Source organism: Cyrtonyx montezumae, unplaced genomic scaffold, assembly GCF_038088225.1.
Source record: "Cyrtonyx montezumae isolate F1298 unplaced genomic scaffold, pur_monq_1.0 scaffold_10, whole genome shotgun sequence".
Classification (NCBI taxonomy): domain Eukaryota; kingdom Metazoa; phylum Chordata; class Aves; order Galliformes; family Odontophoridae; genus Cyrtonyx; species Cyrtonyx montezumae.
Window position 1 is genome coordinate 37,039,715 of NW_027071826.1, and position 22,094 is coordinate 37,061,808.

General features: G+C 45.4%; 2 protein-coding genes across 2 annotated transcripts; both read right to left on the reverse strand.

The window, feature by feature from the left end:
- Nucleotides 1-216: 216 nt before the first annotated feature.
- Nucleotides 217-1,062, reverse strand: CUNH11orf96 (chromosome unknown C11orf96 homolog). Its single transcript, XM_065755720.1, has one exon. It carries the CDS (start codon nt 951-953, stop codon nt 591-593), a length of 363 nt encoding a protein of 120 aa, XP_065611792.1. The 5' UTR covers nt 954-1,062; the 3' UTR covers nt 217-590.
- Nucleotides 1,063-5,724: 4,662 nt separating this feature from the next.
- Nucleotides 5,725-21,323, reverse strand: ALKBH3 (alkB homolog 3, alpha-ketoglutarate dependent dioxygenase). Its single transcript, XM_065755592.1, has 9 exons — nt 21,225-21,323; nt 20,981-21,175; nt 20,128-20,162; nt 18,696-18,743; nt 17,989-18,092; nt 16,677-16,765; nt 13,247-13,456; nt 7,198-7,296; nt 5,725-6,667 (listed from the first exon to the last, which is right to left on the reverse strand). Exons 1-9 carry the CDS (start codon nt 21,321-21,323, stop codon nt 6,575-6,577), a joined length of 972 nt encoding a protein of 323 aa, XP_065611664.1. The 3' UTR covers nt 5,725-6,574.
- Between the last annotated feature and the right edge of the window lie 771 nt (nt 21,324-22,094).

Consider the following 22,094-nt stretch of genomic DNA (forward strand, 5'->3'; position numbering starts at 1 on the left):
CACAGCTGCGGACAGGGAGAAAACGGGAGCACTCGGATGAGAGCACAACAAGGAGCCACAAACGACACCTTGTTTTGGGCACAGCCAGTTGCAAACAATCCTTAAGCACCAATCCAACCGAACACGAACATTACAAAGCAAACGAAGTTGAGTGAGGTCAGCCCGCAGCCCTTCATCTCCATCCCAGCAGGCACCAGAATAAGGACGGCCCGCGGCTACTGTGCAAATATATCGGATTTTATTACTCTTTTATGGAAATAATAACAGACATTCAGGTAGAAACATATTAAATTAATGCAGTCGACAGTTTAAATGCAAAAATAAATACAAAGTCCGGCAGCTCGATGCGTCTAAAACAGCTCATTTCTTCTAACGGATAGAAAAGATATATTTTTTTTGTCTTTCAGACGGAGAGTTTCGTACAATCAAATAGAAACGAAGGTACAAGCGCTTTCTCAGAAAACACCGCGAGCCGGCGGGCAGCGGAGCCTCCCACCGCCGGGTCCCCGCCGCCGCCGGGAGCAGTCCGCGGGCCGGGCCGGGTCCCGCCGGGTCCCGCCGGGCCGAGCCGAGCCGAGCCGAGCCGCCCGTCAGAGGGCCGAGTCCGAGTCGCTGGAGTCGAGGCTGTTGCGCAGACGGCAGCTGCCCAGGCGGTCCCGCTGCAGGCTGAGGTTCTGGGTGCTGCGCCGCAGGCACTCCAGCGACTGCAGGAAGGACTTCTTGGCCTTCTCCTCTTCCATGGGGGACACTCCCTCCTCCTCCACCTCCTGGATCTCGTCGAAAGTCACCGGCTGCGTCTTGAAGCGCGACTGCCGCGGCCGCCGTGCCTTGCCGCGGGCCGGCCGGGCCGGGCGGGCGGGCGGAGGGAACTCCTCGGCCACGCAGACGAAGTGCGGCATCACCGCCTGGTAGCTGGAGCAGACGCCCAGCAGCTCGGCGGGCTTGGCGGCCATCCTGCCGCCCGCGGGGCCGCCCGCCGCGGGGGCCGGGGCCGGCGGCTTGGGGGACGCTGCCTCGGCCGTGCCGGGCAACGGGGCCGGAGCGGAGCGGGAGCGTCGAGGAGCCGTCGACGAGCGGGCGATCCCGATCCGGCGCGGTGCCGCGCGGCGAGACGCGGTGCGAGCGGAGCGCGTCCCGACCGCCTCAGCCGAGCCGGCTGCGCCCGCCGCCGTTATATAGAGCGGCGGTGCCCACGCGGGAGCATGCTCAGCCGCGGCAGAGCCCACCCGCGGCCCCGCCGCCTGGCACCGCCCGGCCCCCGGCCCCCCGCCCCCGGCACCGCCTCTCCTCCGCCGCCCCCCGGCCGCGGGGGAACGGGCTGCTGCGAGAGCGCGGGATGGACCGCCCAGCTCCGCTTCATCATCGCCCAGCTCCGCATCGCCGCCCGCGGTACCCGAGATGAGAGAGACGCGGGTCCAGCGCTCAGCCCCGCAGCTGGCCAAGTGCAGCTCCAGTCCGGGATAAGAGGCCGTCACGAGCCACGTGTAGATCTCCACACACTCCTGGCCTTTTTGATGCGGTTTAAGGAACGTTAAGGGCCTGCTTCAGCGAGACCCCACGTCCACTTATCCGAGGGATCATAACCTTTTCCACATCCCACAGCCTCAGCCACAGACAAGAAATGGCATACGCGTGAGCAGAGGCTGCAACCACACTTCAGAGCCACTCAGGCCAAGGGGACTCGGTGACACAAGAAGCCAGCAGCAGAACACAGCATAGGGCTGCGATGGGGACAGAGATATGGGAAGCAGAGAGGGAAGGCAGGAGAGGAGTAGAGCCTGATGTGGCTCAGCCATCTCCTGCACGGGGCCAATGTGAGAATACTTCACAGACACCCTCCAGCAGCTTCGCCCACACAGGACGCTGCTGAGGCCTGGTAAGGAGCTGAGTGATGGCAGCCCTGCTGCTGCCTGGCTCCAGAACGTGGACGTGGGGCTGGGAGCGAGGTACAGGCAGCATGGGGCAGCACTGCCAGTGCTAAGGAAACGTTCCAGCATCAGTGTGAGGAGGCACCTGGCTGCAAGCACACAGCTCCTTGGCTGCTCTGCTGCAGTCTCAGGGCCAGACACAGTCTGAAGCCTTTGTACTGGGAGATACAATTACTTGAATATGGGAACAAGCTTCTGTTAGTTCTTAGTGGCTAAATGTAGCCCGAGCCCTGGGTACATGACAAGGGCTTACAGTTGGCCCCATCCCTGGATCTTGGCTCTGCCATCTTGGCCACACCAGGGACAGGGCCATCGTCCACAGGGTCTCGAGGGTTGAGCTCTTCCCTGTGGCAACCCAGACATGTGCTGGTGGTGGGGAAGAGCACCTCACACCCACACCAAGCCTGGAGAATGCAATCTGTGCTAGCAATGGCCTCAGCACCAGAGGATCCCAGGCCCTGCTGAGAAATTCAGCACACTAGCAGCCCCAACCCCAACTAACACACCGAGTTTGTTCAGTGCAAATACAGAAGTTTCCTTCCAGGTTACCTGAGCAGTGAGCTCCCTCACAGTCAGGATTACGAAAGGTTCCAGGAAATTTCAGTGTTGAGTTGGAGCAACATCACCATGGCAATAACCAGGAAAAGCCTTAAGTTTTTAGTTGAGACAATTTGGAAAAAAATATCCTGTGACATAATCCCCGAAGTTAGGCCTGCAATGCGCTAATGTAACAACTATATTTATTCCGGTGGCTTAAATCATGCCTTTAATCTGGGTCGCTGAAATGCGACCTCACCACCGGGACAGCAGAGCCCGCTGCCAGGGGGATCCCGTGGAGGCAGGGTGCTTGTCTCACAAGCAAGGCTGAAAAATGTTCTTCTCTCGTGTTTCAAATGCTCCAGGTTTAAAAACCTAAGCTGGAGCCGCAGGTGGGTGCCTGCACATAGGTGCTGCTCGCACAGCAATCCAAAGCTGCACAGAATGGTGCACAGGAAGAGAAGGAAGTAAATCAAACAGGTCGGCAAGCGAGAAAGCCCACATCTGTCATCTACTAAGTCATCACCCTCTGGAAAGGGCCCACACTTCACAAGGACTTGCTGGTGAGCCACTACACAGTGCTTACAAGTTGCTCATGGGCGTGCCAAGAAAACGAGTGATAGCTGCAGGATCCCAGCAGCAGCGAGGTGCAGGAGGTGCAGGAGGACAGGCCGGTGAGCTCCACTTCAAACAAATGGCACCGGCTGCTATGGAAACCTTGAGCATTTACAAGAAGCATTTCAAAAACAAAACAGAGTGAGGCAGATTTCATATCCAATCTGAAAATGTTTATGACCAGAAAAGGCAAAGTGGGTGTTAAACGCTTTTTAGCTAAGTCAATAGCAGCAGCACTTGACAAAGAGCTGTTATGGATTTGCAGCACCCATCCCAGGGCTCCTATCCGAACCCCCCAGGGGAACAATCTTCTGTACTCAGCCAGTGCTGCAGTGTGAACATTCTGGCCCCTTAACCCCTTCCTGGCACTCCGCCTCTTTCTAAATAGCTACTGGCAGAAGCACGTTTCAGGTAGCTAAAACTTAACCCATCAGTCATGACAAGTGGAAAGTACATAGCTAGAATTAATCTGTAATCAAGTATCCCATGATTAGATGGTTACTGCAAGTAGTAGGGAGACACAGATTCCTGATACCACTGTGGTTTATTAATGCTATTGCTTACGTATGTGCTAAATGAGCAAAGGGTTATATATTATTGATGGAACAACCCCGTGCACCAGGCACACGGCGGCCGTTTTGTTTGGGTGGTTGTGGCTTGTTCTTGTTTGCTGTTTTGTTTCTTTGTTAATAACAGCTCCATTCCCTGGGGCAAAAGACCACGCTCCATCCTAGCTTCTATTCATCTGCCCCTTAGCATCAAGACTGAGAGCTGTATTTTGGAAAACACAACTGCTACTTGGAAAAAGGCAATCTGTTGGAAAAGCACAGGCAAGGACAGCTTTTGAAGAACACCATTTTTCAGCTTTCCTTGGAAAAGACATTCACACTCTGCTGAAGAGTAATACTTCACAGTGAGGAGACACAGGAAGAAAGTAAGAGCACAGTTGATACCTGCTACATCACACACCTGTTCAGAGAGAAACAGCTAGAGATAAATATGAACAAATAATATAGGAGTGGGATTGGGAAAGCAAATGGCTATGAGAAGCACTTCGGGAGAGATGGGAAGATTATGGGGAAGTATGGAAAATAAAATCCTAAAGTGCTGTATAGGCAAAGCAGCTCCTAATATCTGCTCCACCAGCTCACAAGGGCAGGCAACTCCATGCTTGATTCTGGTGAGAATAGCAAAAGCAAAACTACCCACAAAAAAATCTCCTCACCGAATCCTTTGTGTTATGTAAAAACATTGGGCTTTGGATAAACTCAACAGCCCTGCAATACATTCTACTTCAAATGACTGTCACGAATTCTGAGTTTAAAACTTTTTCAATAAGCTTTTGGCTGGGAATGCTGTGCTGTCAAAACAATTCTAGGAAGGAAGGAAAGCCTCATGACTGGAAAATAAACCTCTGGATAGCACTTTCAGAGGCACTGTTTTCAAATCCACATAACTAGGGGAAAAGTTCCTCCAGCTGTCTATAAGTTGGAGACTCTACACATTTACCACCTTAAATGAATGCCACACTGTGCACTTGATTCCAACAGCAGGAACACCTGAATGTACTGCTTGAAATTTGCAGGCTGGCTGATTTCCTGGTGTCACGAGAACAACACCAGAAGCAGGAACCTTTTAAATGCTACTTCTGCACACGTCTGCTTTGAGAACCATGAGAGTACTCACAGCACTAAGGAACAAATCTCCACAAAGACAATGTCGCCGCAGAAAGACCTCCTGAGGAGATGTGGGCTGAAATCTCCTCTGCTTTAAGCCATTTCCGGCTGTTCCGGTGGGCAGGAGGCTGCAATCTGCTGCCACCTGGCTAGGGGACGTTTTGGGAGGAGGTGGGGGGAGGAAGGAAGGACCCACAACACCCAACACCCCATCTGGCATGAAGAAACCTGACCTCCGTGCCAACTGTTCCCCTTGCGGGACAGGGGAGGAAGGACGGCACACGCCTTCTTCCCACTGCCACCAGCGTGGAAAGTGAGCAGCACACAGGGGACAGCAGCAATAAAATGATGTCACCCCAGGAAAGAAACATGGGATGCAGCAATTCTCTTGTAAACTGTCTTATTTTGTCTTCTCACAGCTCAGAACAAATAAACTAAACCACAACTTGCTAACATGATGAATTGACTCTGAGAAAGTAAGTGAAAAAACTGTTTTTCCTCAGCACAGCCCTGCCGTCAGTTACACATCAGGGCTTTACTCAGTTCAAACCAGTTGCAATTTTCACAGGCTGAGGTTTGGGGATTTAAAGATTCCCAGTAGTCCCCACCTTCTATTCCCTCTAGTAGCATAACTACAGGTAACACAATGTGAACAAAGGAAGCTTGTCTGAGCTGATGGATGCTAAAATGCTGCCTTGCCAGAATACCTGGAAATGTCTGCAGAGCTCCATGGTTAAGGGAAAACACTCTCTGTAAGAACTGCCAAAACTGGGTGTGCATATAGGGTAATAAACAAAGTATCAGTTACCCAAAGAAAATAAACCTTAAAGAAAAGGGCCACCTGCTCCAATGCTCATTCTCAGGAGATGCATCACTGAGCCTAGAACTTAGATTCAAATTGAAGGAATTAACATTGGATTGAAAATATATTTCCAAAAACATACTTCTGTAGGAACTGGGATGAAAGTGATGACATTAGATAACAAAGCAAGTTTTCTAATAACATTCATTCATCTTAGAAGAGTAAGCAATTTCTAAAACGGAATGATAATTCAGATAAAGAAGTTGTTAATGAATTTGGCTGATGCACAATGAAAATGATTCTGCCCAGTTTTGGAGCACAGGGGATTAAAGAGCTCAGCAGCCTGTCCTATAGATCACCAATACTTTAACATACGGGTATAAGTGAGTATTAACAACCTGAGCACTCTTGTCAAGTAACAAATTTAAACTACAGAAAACGCTGGCTAAGTGAAGACAGACATTTTCCTAACACCAACTTACTCTTGCACTGAAGAGCCTTTCTTGCACCCATGCTTCAACGTAGGATGCATCCTACTTGAAGCAGAACATAAAGACACACCAAACCAATGCTGTGATCCAGTACTGCAGCTTCCATTCAGCTGCAGTAAAAGAACCACGCAGTCAGCATATGTGGCCAAACATCAAGGCAGCAATCACCAGCTTGCTGGTTCCTAACAACAGGTAGGCCAGGCAAACTCCAGCACGGCAACCTAGAGTCAGTTCTGAGCTGCTGACTGTTCTGGTCAGTACCCCTCAGAGCTTCTTTTAAGAATAATCCTTTTTTTTTTTTTTCCAAACAAAGTCTGTGATTTAATATCACCTGAAACGATACCACTTCTGAAAACAAAACAGCACAGCTTGCGTAACAGGTAACTTCAGATTGTCAAAGATCTTCACGACATCAGCTCTCTCCCCCATCAGACATTTCTCAGAGCTCCTTCCTGTAAGGCCTCTTCTAAATCTGAGCCTCTCGATCTCCTGTGGTTTATGTTCAAAAGTGCCCAAAGTGCCTCTTCATTTCCAAACTCCATCGGGTTCCGGATAAATGATCCTAAAGGTCAAGTTTATACGTGCATCTCTGGAATGGTACTCCTTAGGTACTCGATGCTGTGAGCAGCAGTATGGAAAAACAAACGAGAGGAGAAAACAAACATCCTTGAGCTCGTATATCTAAAATACGGGTAATCAATGTAAAGAATTTTAATATTCTATGATGGCCTTCTAAACATTCAATTTAGACAAGACATCCACATTCTGAATACTCAGAGCCACTCAGAAAAATAAAAAGGTCTCTGCAGATTACTGTGGGCTTGTTAAAACAAATCATCTTTTCTTTTTATTTATTTATTAAGTTCCCAAATTGATTTTGCTCTTTCAGCTGCAGGCTGCAGCCTTCATCAAGGAACTGCAACGAACATCTACACGTGAGACAGTTTCTGTTACCACACAGCAGCTGAATAAGAACTAATTTTTTGGGGGTGCTTGGATATTCTGAAGTAGAAATTAATTCTAGCATATACTGAAATATTTGTTTAGATGGAAAACATATACTCTGTATCTTTATGGAAGTGTCTTGCAGATACTTAGAAAACTGCACTGGAAGTAAAGTGCAATAAGGAGTGACCATAAATTCTTACCTGCCAGTCCTCCTGGGTAGCTCCTTCCATCATCAGCAGAGTCCCATGATCAAGTGGGATTCTCAGTCTCTCTACATAAGTATAGTCTCCATTCTCTTCCTAAAAACAAACAGTGGATACTGAAGTAGGCAAGTGAATTTGGCAGAAAACCAGACCTCTATAAAACAGGGAAATGAGAGGAAGAAAGGAAGCCCTTACAGGATCAGGAAGAGTCTAACTAAACTCCTCTGCAACCATATTACATAGAGAGTTCAGGAGTTGAGCACTTTAAGGATGAAAGAAGCCATACTGCATTTCACTGTCTGTACAACACAGTTCAAGTTCAACAACTGCTTCCTACATCCAGTGCAAAATCCTGGAGAGAGGCTGGGACTCTTTTGGAAACATCCATGTGAATTAAAGAGTTCTATGTGGAAACATTTTGCAATCATAATTTTGACCCCAGTGGTTAACTACTTCATCAAAACTGAACACCTTCCTTCTGTTATGAATTGGTTCTGGTTCAGATTCCAGACGATACTTGTTGGTATAGTGCTATCTGCTGGATAAAGAATGCTTTCTGTCAAAAATTATTTTTCCTATAGTAATTTGTAAAAGAAGTTCTCTTGAAACTTCATTATCATTAAGCAGGACTGCTAAACTAGAGGACACACATCAATCACAAGGCTTGTACTGAGCTTTCAGATCACACACAACTGTCTTACAGCATGAACACTACAACTAAAAGTAGCAGCACCGCAGCCTTGGTCTGACACACATGACATCACTCACAACAGTAACTCCCCACTTCTTTGCACCGTCCCTTCCAATTTTGCATCAGAGCAACACAGGGTGGTGTCACACTGCTCAGGGAAGCCAACTACACCAACACAGCTGTCTTAGTCAATCGCGACAGCTACATCCTCGTGAAACCATACTGTACCTGACATGGACTGTCTTCCCAGAATGCCATACGGGCAGGCACAATGCTCCATTGTACTCTTGCAATATTTTCTGGTATTAGCCTTCAACAGTTGCAAAAACTTGCTACAAACCTTAGGCAACTTCTGTTCAACATCTTGCCTTCTCATTGCTGGTGCATTAATTATCCCATTTGTATTCAAGTGTTGAGTAGGAAAAACACTATTTTTTCCCAAATACAGAATCTAAGTACATAGATGGCACCTGATATTGCAAAATGTATTTCCGAGCTTCTGGAATTGATTAGGCATTTATCTTGCTCTATTAGAAGTCATGCACAATGCCAAGTTTTTTCTTAAACATTAGAGGAAACGAGATAATTTCAAGAATAGAAATCATAAACATGACTGCAGATGAAAAGCTATGAAATACCATTGCATGGCTGCATTTTTGTTTCACGGGACTGCACCATTTCACTTTGTAGAAGGACAACAGTGGACTTATTTTTGTCTCCTGCTTGCAGATCATTAATTAGAATTAATCTTTTAAGATAAATGATTCAGGAGAAAACATTATTTTGGCTTAGAAAAACCAATATGTAATAGCAGCACTTATAAAATCAAAAAGATAGAGAAAAGATCTGGAAGACAGAGTGCTGGCTCCTGGTCTTCTGCTTTACCTATTACCTTGAGCGTAAGAATTATCCTTACAAACTTCAAATCTTTTATATTTCAGATTCCCATCTTGCCTGTATCTCTCTTTCCTCCTCGACCACCAGTTGTGGAAGCACCATTTGTATCTCCACAACAAGCTGGGCTCATCTATGAGGGCTGATCTGAAAGTAATGCCTCCTATGTTATTACGTTGGCCCAAGACATCAGAGGTGGATGATGTTGGTGGTATGGCAGTAGAGGCTGAACCTTCCCACCAATATCCCATTACACACTGTTGCCATGTGCAGCTGGCAGCACATGGGCAGTGTGACAGGATGGCATCGGACACAGAAGTGTGTGTGAAACGAAGATGTGCCACCAAATTCCTCTTTGTGGAAAAAATGGCACCCATATGCACTCATTGGTGCTTGCTGAAAATTTCTGGAGACCAAAGAAGTGGATGTGAGCACAGTGAGGCAGTGGTGATTCACATCAGCAGTGGTGACAGTGGGTCACCTCTGCAGGTGCAGACTACTGTTATGAGTGTGGCATGCAAGCTCTTGTTCATCACTGGTGCAAATGCATAGCGAATGATGGTAACTGTTGAAGAACAGTGCTTTGTAGCTGAGAGTTTATCAGATAGTGTTGTTGTGCTTTTTGTAACTGCTGTAGTTTCCATGGAAATAAACAGAAGGCATTACTTTCAGAGTGATCTATGTATCAACGCTGCATTTTTGCCTGTTTATTCTCACCACCTCTGATGAAATCCTCAATGCAGCTCTCACGGGCTCAATGAGAGTGAGTATTAGCCCTACTGCCGCTTCCTCACGTAATCCCCCCACCCTCCTACACAGGACTATCTTTAAACTGCTGCTGCCGACCTCGCTTTCTGCAATTGCGGCAGCCTGAAGTAATTGCCTCTTCCTCTCCACTTGCCTATAGCTGCTCAAGCCCTGCCAATACTGGCAGAGAAAGACACCTCCTCTACAGCTGCTGTTGCCCACAAGTCTCCTTCCTGCCAATCCACTCATCCTCATTAAAGCCTTGGTTTCTACTGCGCTCCATACACTCGCATGTCAGTCTTCAATTAGAGCTGCTAGGACACCGAGGGTTATTTTTCTGCAGTTTACTAAAGTACTGGGAGTGCTAACTTCTGCTGGAGCAGCTATGCAAGGACAGCAGGACCTTGTCTTAGGGTTTCATGTGAAGGACAGACCCGTGTGAAGGCTGGTTCACAGAATGCCACAAACACCATGCTGTTACCTAACGTGCACAGAATTTCCTCCCTGCCCAGCATCCACCAGTCACCATGGTTACTGAGGACCACAGCAGGCAGCAACTTGTCCCAGGCCTCTGTGTCCTGTGGCCCTGGGCATACGGGGCTGCTGGAGCATCACAGAGTGCCCTTCACCCTTCAACAGAAACCTCTCATGGTTTCCAGAAAGACCTAATTGGGTACCTTGGCACTGCCTGAACTGAGCGGCGATGAGTAAGAGTAAAATGGTCCAAACAAACAGAAAGAGCTGTATGTTAGAGAAAGAATGCTTAAAAACTCCAGTGGGTAAAGATGAACAGTTTCTGGCATTATGTTAATTTCCACCAAAAGTCCCTGTAGCAATTCTAGTGAGAGATTTGCTTCCAAAAAACAGATGAGGCTTTTCTTTTACACGTACTGGGCTGAAATCTGAGTAGGAATTATCTTCTTACTCAGAAGGGAGGCAATGCAGATTCAGGCAGGCTCTGCACGCCTCTCCACACTCCTTCCCCACCTACTACATGGTAAGTATTTACTCATCCAGTACAACAGTCACCAAAAAGAAAAAAACAAGACCGGACCTTTCCTTAACCTCACTCTGGAATCAATTTTCAAACAGAAAATAATACCGCCTGCAGATAAATAGCTTCACCCCTCCCCCAAACCTCAAAGGACATAAAGATTTCCTTTTGTGGCAGTTTCAGAGTGGCCTATGTAAGCTCCATCAAATCTCTACAGTGCACATGTAAAAAGCTCAACACAAATGTGTGATGACAACAAAGCTCAAACAAACACCAACATGACTTGTTTTTTCCACAGGTGACTTAGGAAAATAGGTTTTTATTCTCTAATATGTCCATCGATGTTTCAAGACAAAATATGCTTGTACAGGTGCACGCGAATACAAAGCAAGTCTCCAAAGGCCCTGCTCCAGTGCTCCCCAACAGCAGTACAAGGTGTTACTGACTTCTGGTACATGCTGTTTTGTACTCGGTACACAATCACACACAGGCAGCTGCTTTACTTTTTTTTTTCATGAGACTCTACCACATTTTCATGGTAACTTCCATCTCAGAATACTTAAAAGTACTTACTGAACAGAGAGAAAAGATGACCTCTGAAATGCTAAGGTCAACTTTACCCTGTCCCTCAAAGAGGTTTAATGGGGGGGGGGAAGGAATTACTTCCTCTTCCCCACCCCCCAGAGGAGACTGCCTCCAGGAAATCTGCCATTACCAGTGCATCAGATTTTAAGCCAGATAAGAGCCTAAAACACCAGCGATGACTGCCAGCCTAGATTCATCCTTCCCCAGACTACCTCCCTACTCACATAACTTGCTTTTGAACAAAGTAACGATCAAACTTCAAATATCTGCTATCAACTTTAACTTTCTCTTAATGAAAGTGAGAATGCTACATTACAATAGAGCACGAAAATTACTTCTTTGCTGGTATAACCTGAAAGGTTGTAATTTCCATCAGAGACTCTAGCAACTCCCACCTGGCAGAGCACCTAGTGCCATAGGATGCTCAGAAAATTGCAGGCTTTGGAACGTGCAAAGAATACGTAACGTGACATACATAATTTAAGCACAAACTCTCTTAGGCACAAGATACACAGCTAATAGCAACGTGTTCAAACAGCACTCTGCACGTGGGAATCTTTAGAAACAGGTATGTCACAGTTGCAAAGGGATTCTTAGTATCTAACAAGGCAGAAAGAGCAGATCAGAGACCTAAGGAAAAAAAATAAATAGGAAACCTGAGTGATACATATCTAGAAAATGCTGCAGCTCAGGAAGAAGCACACACTACAGACCAAAGAAGCTGGTCAATTATGAGTGGCATGGACTGAATTCTCCCTTTTGATGTGGATGACTTTTGAAAAACTAGAAAATGAAATAGACACCTTGCCTAAGAACTGCGTTCAGTTTTTAAGCAGAAATTGCAGAGTTTATAAATCTAGGTGGCTTAGATTCTGATCCATTGAAAGGGAATACAATCCAGAAATGAACTCACACACCATTCACAGCTTCCCAGAAGAATGAACTTGCCAGCTGACATTTTGTTAGCATCACAGCATCCAAGACACTTACTCATGCTATGCCCAGCAATACAATGCACTGGTGATGTGATCTCATGCTCAAGGACCACTGAATTAAACTCCTTTCACACAATAAGGAATCAATACATTAAAGACCTGGGGAAAAATACAAGTTATTTATTTTTCCAATTAAAATTCAGAGCCTTTCTGTTCAGCTGGGTGACCCATGACAAACAGATTTCAGTACCTCACTGCACTCTTTTCTTATGCATTGATCATCTTTGCCTCTGCTTTCTGAATTAGTTGATTCAGAATTAATAACGACATAAGTAGTCAGCAAACATCTTCCCAAAGATCCGAAGTGCTTTTCAGACTACGTAGAAATATATCTGAAAAGCAATGTTTTTTCTAACCAAAGCTCATTGCAAGCATACCACCATATAACAAAAGACACACAGAAAAGACATCTGAAGCAAGATACCCTAAAGTAAGGCTCCTGTTCTCAACAAAGGAATGTGTGATTCCTTTACTTCAACCAACATGCATGGCAGAAGTGGAGTGTTAAGCTGGCCTGCAACATGACATTTTATTTAGGAAAAGTATTCTCTACAGAATCAGCAACTAACTCCTGAGAGGATGATCCACACGTGCTTCCTCTCCAAGTAATGATCCCTGTTTAGTCTGTGAAGTGTGATATCAGAGTTTGGTATCTTAGGGGAAAGAAATGAACTGTTCCTTCCTGCTGTTCACTGTCTCTCAATCTGAACTTACACAAGTCAGAATGCAAACAATGCTGAGGGGATTTTTACTTACAGGAGCGATCAGAGCTACTCTGCATCCCACATATATTATGAATTACATACTGCTTACAAGAGAGTAACCAAATGGCATCAAATCTACGCTTCATTTACACACTGAAAGCTCCCTCCTAACGTTACAAGTAATGGGAAAGGACCTGCTTATGGCAAAACAGTACCAGGCTGCAATATCACTGCTGCACATTATTTCAGAGCCATTCCGTTCCCACCCTGAAAACGTCACATTCCACGTGATGAACTTTTTGCTTCCTACACTTACTTCACAGAACTTTATGAACACGCTTTCGCTAACTACTAACATTACTACCTGTTTCTAGAGACTAAGTTATACAAACAGAGGGAAAAGTATTGAGGATATGACACTGTTAAGTGTACTCACACGGGAAGGTTTCTTCCTCATCTCAAAGGTTCGTGTAGCACCAAAGCTGAGTGAGGCAATGACAGGATTTTTTCCCAGAGATGGCTCATCATCACTGTGCCAGTCCACGCTATCCTTCTCGTTTCGGTACAGGTTGCAGAGAAGGGAGTTGAAGGTATGGCCAGTGAACTCCTCAATGTGCTCCTTTAGCATGCTCAGCACAGGATGCCACTGCAATTGGTACGAAAGGAGTAAGATAAATACAGTGAAAGCAGGTTGGCAGACAAGCATTAGGGCACAAGAGGGCAATTACTCTTGGATAAGAAATAAAACACACTGCACTGCCACTACAATAAACTTGAAGCCAAACAAATGCCTCTGCACAAATCTCACTAAGATTTTAGTAAAGCTGAGGAATGGGCTTCCTGCAAAACATGCTTATGTTACCTATGGCTCCACACTAAATCACCTCTTAAAAATATGAAGCCAGTCTGCTTTTTGTACAGGTGTTGGCAGCCACCTCAATTAACTAAACAGTGAAAAAGTAGATAGAGTAAAACTTGTTTGATCAGACCATGAGCAAACAGCAACAGCTCTGAACTAAAACAGAAGATATGCAACCTCTCCCATGCATATCTCTCTATTTTAATTTCCTGCCCAAATCAGAAGAGTTTAACACGTGGATCTGACAGCATCTGACTGACTTAACCACTGCTAGCAAGCAAAAAGTTGGAGTTGGTGACTATATGACACACTCCTAGTTCCCTGTAGCAGACACAGATCAAAAGACAACAGCTGGCCAAACTGGCACAGCACAGCCCTCTGCTCTCAGGTGTATTGGCACAGCTTGCTGAGCCCAGCTCATTTTCTCTTGGGGTTTTGATTTCAGTGTTGCAACTTTTCAGTTACAACAAAATGAGTGTCACGGGCCCTGAATTTCAGCCTTTCCTTTGCTGACATCTTACTGTGCCCATAGCCTATGGCAGCTATGCACATTCCATTACAACTCAGTCCAGTGAATCATTACTCAGTGTTATAAGCTTACATCATGGCTTTCATCTGTCAGACTACTTTTAAGCATGATATACGCTAAAAGAAAAAGAAAAAAAGGCTCAAAGCAACATAGGCCAGCATCTCTGTCCATTATATAAGCAGATCAAGAGAGGACAAAGATCTGATTCCAAACCTCTGAGTGAACACTGGAAGGAGGAAGAACGGGCAACAGGAATTAATTCCCAGTACCAGCTTCAAATAATCAGGTCTGCACCACCTTCCTTCCATGCTCAACTACATTTGGAGGGTTTTAGCCTACTGGCAATGCTGCAGGAGCCTTCAACATGTCATCTTTCTTTCTGGAATTTTTCTAGCTAAGTCACCCCTTCAGTGACTAAGCACCGTATGAATAATTAACTATACTTGCACACAGCTTGTAGCTATGAGATACATAAGGAAATCAGTAACAGTAGCCAAAAATGCTATAGCTTGTACTTGGTTGGGCTGCCTGAAGGAAAAAACCACAGGATCTCAAGAACTGCAGTATGCAGTGAACATGCAATGCAATGACAGAAGAACACAACAAGAACTACTGAAAGCACTTTTTAACGACCCACCACACTGGATTCCTTCAGTTCCCATCACAAAAGCAGTATGGGTGGAAATGTTATATAGTGAAGTCCACAATTCAGTGGAAATTTCACTGTAAACCAGCACAATGGAAGTCATTATTATGAAACATTACTACTTATCTAACTACATCTCTGCTTATGAAGAACTGTTCCTCTAATACCAACATTCACTTAAGCACTAGCACAGCATCATACTTAGCAGTGCTGCCATCACGCCAAGTCTTACCAAACAAAAAAGGTGAGACACAAACTAAATACCCCTATGGATCAAAAGATCAAGGAAGGCAACTGGCTTTGGCCAAGCTGCGTATCTAATTACATTTGCTTTCATTCAGGATATTTCTGTGATATAAATTCCACAGGTAAGGGCAGTGCTCTTTATCCCATCCACAGTCTCTTCAGGCTGCAGGAACTTACACCTACACAGCTCAGTAAGATGTCAGAGTGACCATGTGCAGTCTACCCACGTATCTGTCCATGGGAAGTTCCCATAGGCAGTTTCCAGACAGTGGCAGGGCTGGTTGCCAGCTAAGTTTGCTGGTGCATGACACTTTCCTTTTCCCAGTAAAAAGGAGAATGATTCAGGGATAAAAGACCAAGTCTGCACGTGTGACTTATTTGGTCCTTGCGTGTCTGAGACGAGAAAAACAAATCAGTGTTCCAGTGAGTGCTGATTCTCAGCTTGAGATAAACTAGACTGGAACAGTGAACTTCTAGGGCACATGGTCTCTATCGGACCTCTAAGCAGGAACAGCTTCCACAACTGGCAACTCTGAACTAGATTGAAATCATTAGTGTACAACAGAATGATTTTGTGGGATCACTTCAAAGCCCTGAAGCCATTCTGCTTCTGGAAGAGTCCAATTAAAATAATATTTAACGAGTAAGCACAAAAAATGCCCGTTTTCCCACCACAAATTATTCCACAGAGACTTCCAACTGTGGAATTTTTGAGACTACAAACTCTTTACAGCTCATCTTGTTAAATAACACTTTCCTGCCCTCAAACTGGGCTTTGCTAGGAAGTGTTCCCACCAGCAGTAGTTCTGAGACTTGGGACACTTTTTGCATGACGTCCAGCCTTCAACAGTCACAATTTATGGTTCAGAAAACAGCAGACTACTGTCTCAGAATTGTGAAGCAAAGCAATACCAAGAAATAAGCAGACAGGACAACAGGCTGGAAGCCAGCGAGAGTAACTGAGCAGGAACAAAACATCAACAAGTTACTTGGAAGGTTTCTGACCATGCCAAAATAGCATGGGAAATTATGTGAAACAATCTGAAGCTGCTGAGCAGGCACATGATGTCCTGAGCTTCATAACATTCACACAGGAATCACCAACATGCCTGAATTCTCATTTCAGCTGTATTGAATTTAAGTGTTTCTAAACGTAAATATTTCAGCAGTTGATATTATCACGTTTACAGTGAAAGACTCAGTATGACTGCACATGCTCTAAACTCACTATGACTGTGTACGCTACAACCTACAACATGAAGATGCACAGAATAAGTCACACAGAACAGTTAAGACTTCTGTGCATAGCTACATAGCAACCCAAACCCCAAACTTTGAATTAAACTGCAGAAATCATTTCCCTTTCCCAACTTTAGCCACTATACCACGCTTCTCTCAACCAATCCACTCATAATGCTGATTTTACAGTTATCCACATTCTGCTACCGCCTGCTGCTGATCACAAAAGAAATTCTGACAGATGTTGAAAGTAAGAAAAAGATAGAAGGGATTGTTTGTCTCTCAATCTTGGCAAAGTGGCTTTTTTTTTTTTTCCAGACAACAATAAAAGCAAACTGTGCACGTACATTTGGGTTTGGCTGCATTGTTATCCTGGAGTAAGTGTAAGGAAGTTCCCCATACCAGGACGTAAGCCGTGGCTCCTCAAAAGATCCCTCTGAAAAAAGAAGAACAGGAAGACTTTCTCAGTTGCCCTATCACAGGGCTTGAAAATAGAAAGCTGCCATTCTGCCACAGAAACATCATCAAAAAGGAATGACAGGCCACTCTCCTCAAATTAAAAAGCTGCCCCTTTGAAATTCCTCAGCCTTACATAATGAACCCAAGAGAAGGAGTATTACTCAAGAGCAGGCCTTGTGCTACATTTCTGATCCCATGCAAAAGGGATCATCTTGCAAGGATCTTGGAACCACATCAATTTTCTCATCCCTATGCCAGACAGGGCAACGACTGGACAAATTAAAGATAAGATTACACTGACATTTTATTTATCACTATAGGTTGCTTTGGATTCTTCCAGTTCCAGTACACAATACACTGGCCTCAGCTGCAAAGTATAACCACTAATAAGGATGAAGGGGAAAAAACTGCAGCTTCACAGAAGCAGGAAGCAGCAAAGCTGGACAAGCTGGCACATTTTTGTTAAATACACATGCATTCCTTGTGTAATATAAACACCAAGTATTTTCAGCTTCTGGAAAGTCTACCTTGGTAGCTATTTCTCATGTTTGACGGGTGGCATTCTCCATCATACGCTATCTTTATTGCTGGCTAATAAGCATAAACACTGAAGAAATTTTCCAGCCACCATCAGTAACTACTCCAACATAATGTTTGATATGCATTCCTGATTAGAAATTGAAATCTAGATAGAACAGGTGCCCCTTAGTGAACAAATCCAGAATAGCAGACTCTTACTTACAGAGTACTGCTACCAAAAGTCAAACACAAGGGAAAAGAAACGTGCTCTGCTGGGATTTTAAGTGAGAGTGGCAAAAAATATCCTTGGTGAAAGAACATAAAGAACACAGTTTTTACATCATCACTGGGAGATGGTAAGAAGGAATGGAGTATAGACTTAATGGGGAAAAAAAGAACAGGAAAAAGAGCTGGGGACGGCACAGAAAGGAAAATCCTTTAAGATTTTAAGACAGAACGGCAACTTCGTTTTCTCTTGAATTTGGAAAGATCTGATTTAATTATGTATAGGAACATGGTGACAGAGATTTAAAAAATAAGCAGCAGTACACTTCAGCTATGCACTGAAGACCTGAAAGGCAATGTGCAAAGGCAATATGTAAAATGAAAAACAGGCAAGGTGTGGATTTTGGTGCAGAAACGACACAGAGATGAGCTGGAAAGCCAAGCTACACACCTTACCCTGCCTGACGTGCGTTCTCTGACCCCAGGGTATGTCTTGAAGGAGTTGTTCAAACATCCAGTCTGCCTGTTCTGAGTCAATGAAGCCGGGAACCAAATGAATCCTAAGGAAGAACACACATGAAAGAACAAAGGAACAAAAGCTTCTATGTATGCTTTGACAAAATATTCTCATTTACAGGATTCCCAAAGAAGGTAAGAATGCCTATAATGCAGGCAGAAAAGACAGCAAGAGCTCCTGACGGGCCTTCCTTTAACCAAATACATCTAATTGTTTTTCAAACCTACAAAAACACAATGACAAGAAGCCATGAGTCCCACAATAAGCCATATATTGTGCAAAAAACCAGCATTCTTATCACACTTCATAAATTAGACACCTCCGCTTATGGTACTACCATCAATACAGGTAGCAATTGAGCTTTATCCACCACTTCCATGGTGCTTAGAATACAATACCCCTTTATCACTACTGTCACTCTATCCTTTCTTTCTTCTCTTCAGTGCTGTGGATCTGTGCGAGGCTCCGCTGCCTGGGAAGCAAATTGCTTCCAGAGGAGTTCTGAACTGATGATGCACAGAAGGGCAAGGTGCGCCTCCTACAGTCAGAACTATGCACAGACCAGACTGCAGAGCTGCCTTATCACCTCGTAGTTCAACAACAGCACAGAACAACACAGGCTTCCAAAGACGTGTTTTCCACTTACCTAGAAACACCGGTTGGTCCTGTGCTGAGCTCATACACACCGGGTTTGCTGAGGGTGTAGAAAAGAAAGAGCCATCAGATGGACCAACAAGAACAAATCTCACATCTAGCAGCATAGACCAAAACAGCCGTGAGCCTGTGCTAGGAGAGCTTTCTTCAAAAAACAAGGTATGTACTACTAAGGGAAGCAAAAGTGTCCTAAAGAGGTGGTCAGAGTGAGGCAGCACCAAAACAGTCGACCAGCTCACTCAATCGTCATGACCTGTTTTACACTGTCCTGTATACAAGAAAGTTGAATACACACAAATGGTGACCTCCTCTGAGGTTGCACTGAGAGCATAAACCTTCCAATACACTGTTTTAATGAGAACAGCATCTCAGTTCTGATTCCTTTACAGATCTTAATTTGTAAATAACCACAACAAATCAAAGATCAGTGAACATTTACTGCATGTTTTAACACACTGAATTTGCTTAGTATGCAGAGGCTACATTATCGCTACTAACAGTGCAAAGAACAAAAGAACATATGGCTGCATCATCACATTGAGGTGGAAAGTTATATCATGAGAACCTCTGTTACAGTGTCTAAGTGCTTTTGGGAAATTCAGTTGCTATTTCCACCAATATTTTTGTGAATCTTGACAGAAACAGATCTCTCAAGAAGCACTTCTACTTAATGGACTGTTCACTACCACACCAGTAGTGTGAGGGCCCTGCACAACATCTAATCTGAATTGCATCTGCTCTGCATGAATACCACCAAGCATCATACCTGAAGTAGATCCCTCAGCATAAAAACGACATGCAAATGCTGGATCTGAGCAGCTGGACCTGTAACCTGCCTCATAGGAGCTACCTATTAATTCTACCACAACAACAAACCAAAGCAAACTTAATTTTCAAGGTCTTTAACTTCACAGTAGACCACCACACCTCGTCATGCTTCATACCAAGTCTGCTCTGAGAAGATCCCTGTTTTTACACAAAGGGTAAATCATCTACACCACTTGAGTGCGTAGCTTCACTATGACACTAGCATGTAGTTTTCTGAACCTTCAGAAGAAACGCTGCTTGAGTTGCCATACCAGCTACATTCCTATATTCCAGCACATAATTTCCAATATAGTTCACATGGGGCCTTGTCTAGGAAAACGTTCACTGTTAAGCAACGCAGATGTGCTTGTGGTCCTGCTATTCAAGAATCCCCTACTGTTTCATTCTATACCAAAGCCATGGTAACTACTACAACAGACATGAATTCTCCTAACTCAGTTCTGGACAAAAAGGTTCACATTTTGTACTGAAATTCCTTTCAAATGTATGGATGTGAAAAAGGATAGCTACAGAAGGAACCCTTTTTTAGCAGACTCCCCCCACTGAGCAGAGCAAAAAAGCTGCAGGAAAGGCAGTTAAGTCAGCTGCATACTTACTCAATCACACCTGCCTCTGGAACTCTGCGTTCCACCTGAAAGGTAATCAGACAACACATGGTGAATACTAAATGCTCACATACCTGCCACACTTCAGTCCAACAAAGCCCACTGCCATCTCTGGTGACTCTAGATAGGTGAGCACTGTAGCAACAGTGAGGAAAAACACACTCTCTGGACAGCTGGTACGCAACAATACATCCCTCCCCCTCCAAAACCCTTGCATGCAACTAACCCTCCAGACAGATTTTAACGACCAAATGCTCCTTTAAAGGACATAAATTATTTGGATTACTGCAATACTGAATTATAATTTAAAAAAATCTCAGCCTTACATTCAGAAGTATAAGTACAGAGCAAGGAGAAGAGTAACAACCGAATCTCAGCCACAGTCAACAAGAAAACGTAAGGCAGATCAGACCGCAAGAGTCAGCGTCTTAAAAGGCACCATGGGATGGCTGCTCTTTAAGGCCAGCTGTTTAATCCAGCCTAGACTGGCATTCTGGCTGCCCTAGGAAGTATGCTTCTCTTCCCTGAGCTCAGTGCTGAGACGTGAGGTCGTACTGAGGATCAAGCAAGCAGGACACAGTAGCAGCGAGCTGCCAGGGCTCCGCTTGAAACAGAACCCTCCTCCAAGCCGTGAGAGCCAAGATGACTTCATAACATTTGTGGCTAGACTGAGGCTAAACGGATGGGCCACACAGTCCCAACCTGTACTCGCTAAACGGCTCCAGAAGTTCTGCTCAGCCCAGTTTTTTTATTTGCTTGAGATTACGGCCTCACATTTGAAAAGTTTTTTCAGTTTAAAGTTTCAGAAAGCTCGAGCTTCCGCTAGAAACCGCTTCGCTTTTACCTCGGACGGCTTTTCAAAGACAAACTGCTTCTGAGAGCGGAGCTGATCTCTCCTCACCCACGCCTGCCCGCCGCCTGCGGGGGCACGGCCGCTGCCCTGCGGCGCCTTCGGTGCTACAGCAAAGGGGAAAAAAAGAATCGCATCAAACCACCGCACGGAAAGCACGGCGCTCCTCCTCGCTTGAAGAAGGCAGAGCTGCGCCAAAGAAGGCCTGCGGGGCTTGGCACCCGGCTCTGCCCGCTGCCCCAGCCGCCGCCCGCTCCTTGCCTGCCGCCCGCCCCGCCGCCCCGCCGCTCCCGGCCCAGCCGCCCTGCACGCGGGCCCGACGCCGCCGGTCCGCCATGGCCTTCCCCGGGCTCCTCCCCGAGCCGGGAGCCGCGTGGCCGAGCTCCTGTCACCCTCTGGTGGCTGCAGAGCAGCAGTTGCAGCGAAAGGGCTCACGGCCCGGCTTCACCGATGCGTTTAAAGAAGGAAAGCGACACGCCGAAGACTCAGAGCTAATGGTGTTTTATTTGTTGGATCAAGTGAAAAAGCCAACACAGATCAGTTAGTCCAATGCTTCCCCGTCACCTCCAGGCTTACAGAACCGGTACCACCAGCCTCTCCATCCCTGCTCCAAAAAGGTAGCAATGAAGAAAACTATGGGATAGGATCTTCAGCTCAGATCTGATCAGCACCATTGCATCGGTGTTTGGGTTTTTTCACTGTACGGGAACGTCAGCCCCAAATCGTGTCTCAGCACAACATAGCTCCCTTCAAAACCCGAGCATGGAACTGTTCCTTCAGGGGCCAGAAACAACACGCCGCCACTCACCATGGAAAGCCCTGGTACCACTTGCCATTTAGTTTGCCTTTGGAAGTTTTGGTGCATTTCACGCTTACAGAAAGGAATGTTATTAGCGACCACATCATTAGAGATCAGGTAATAGACAACAGCAGTGCAGACCTGGCACGTACTCTGACCCACCTCAGAGTTGGATAACTTCTATAGAACAAATCAGTTCAACAAATTAAAAAAAAAAGTTCTGCATTTAAAGAAGTTTTCTGGTTCTCATTTTTAAACATTCAGGATTCACATTCTGAATAGCCTCACCAAAAGACAGACTGGCAGACA

Excerpts from the sequence above, each read along its gene's own strand:
- CUNH11orf96 (XM_065755720.1), bottom strand. The coding sequence starts at position 953 with ATGGCCGCCAAGCCCGCCGAGCTGCTGGGCGTCTGCTCCAGCTACCAG.
- ALKBH3 (XM_065755592.1), bottom strand. The coding sequence starts at position 21,323 with ATGGCGGACCGGCGGCGTCGGGCCCGCGTGCAGGGCGGCTGGGCCGGG. Across the intron at positions 13,457-16,676 it reads CAATGCAGCCAAACCCAAAT|TGGCATCCTGTGCTGAGCAT; the intron begins GTACGTGCACAG and ends TACCAATTGCAG. Across the intron at positions 7,297-13,246 it reads TGAGGAAGAAACCTTCCCGT|GAAGAGAATGGAGACTATAC; the intron begins GTGAGTACACTT and ends GTTTGTTTTTAG.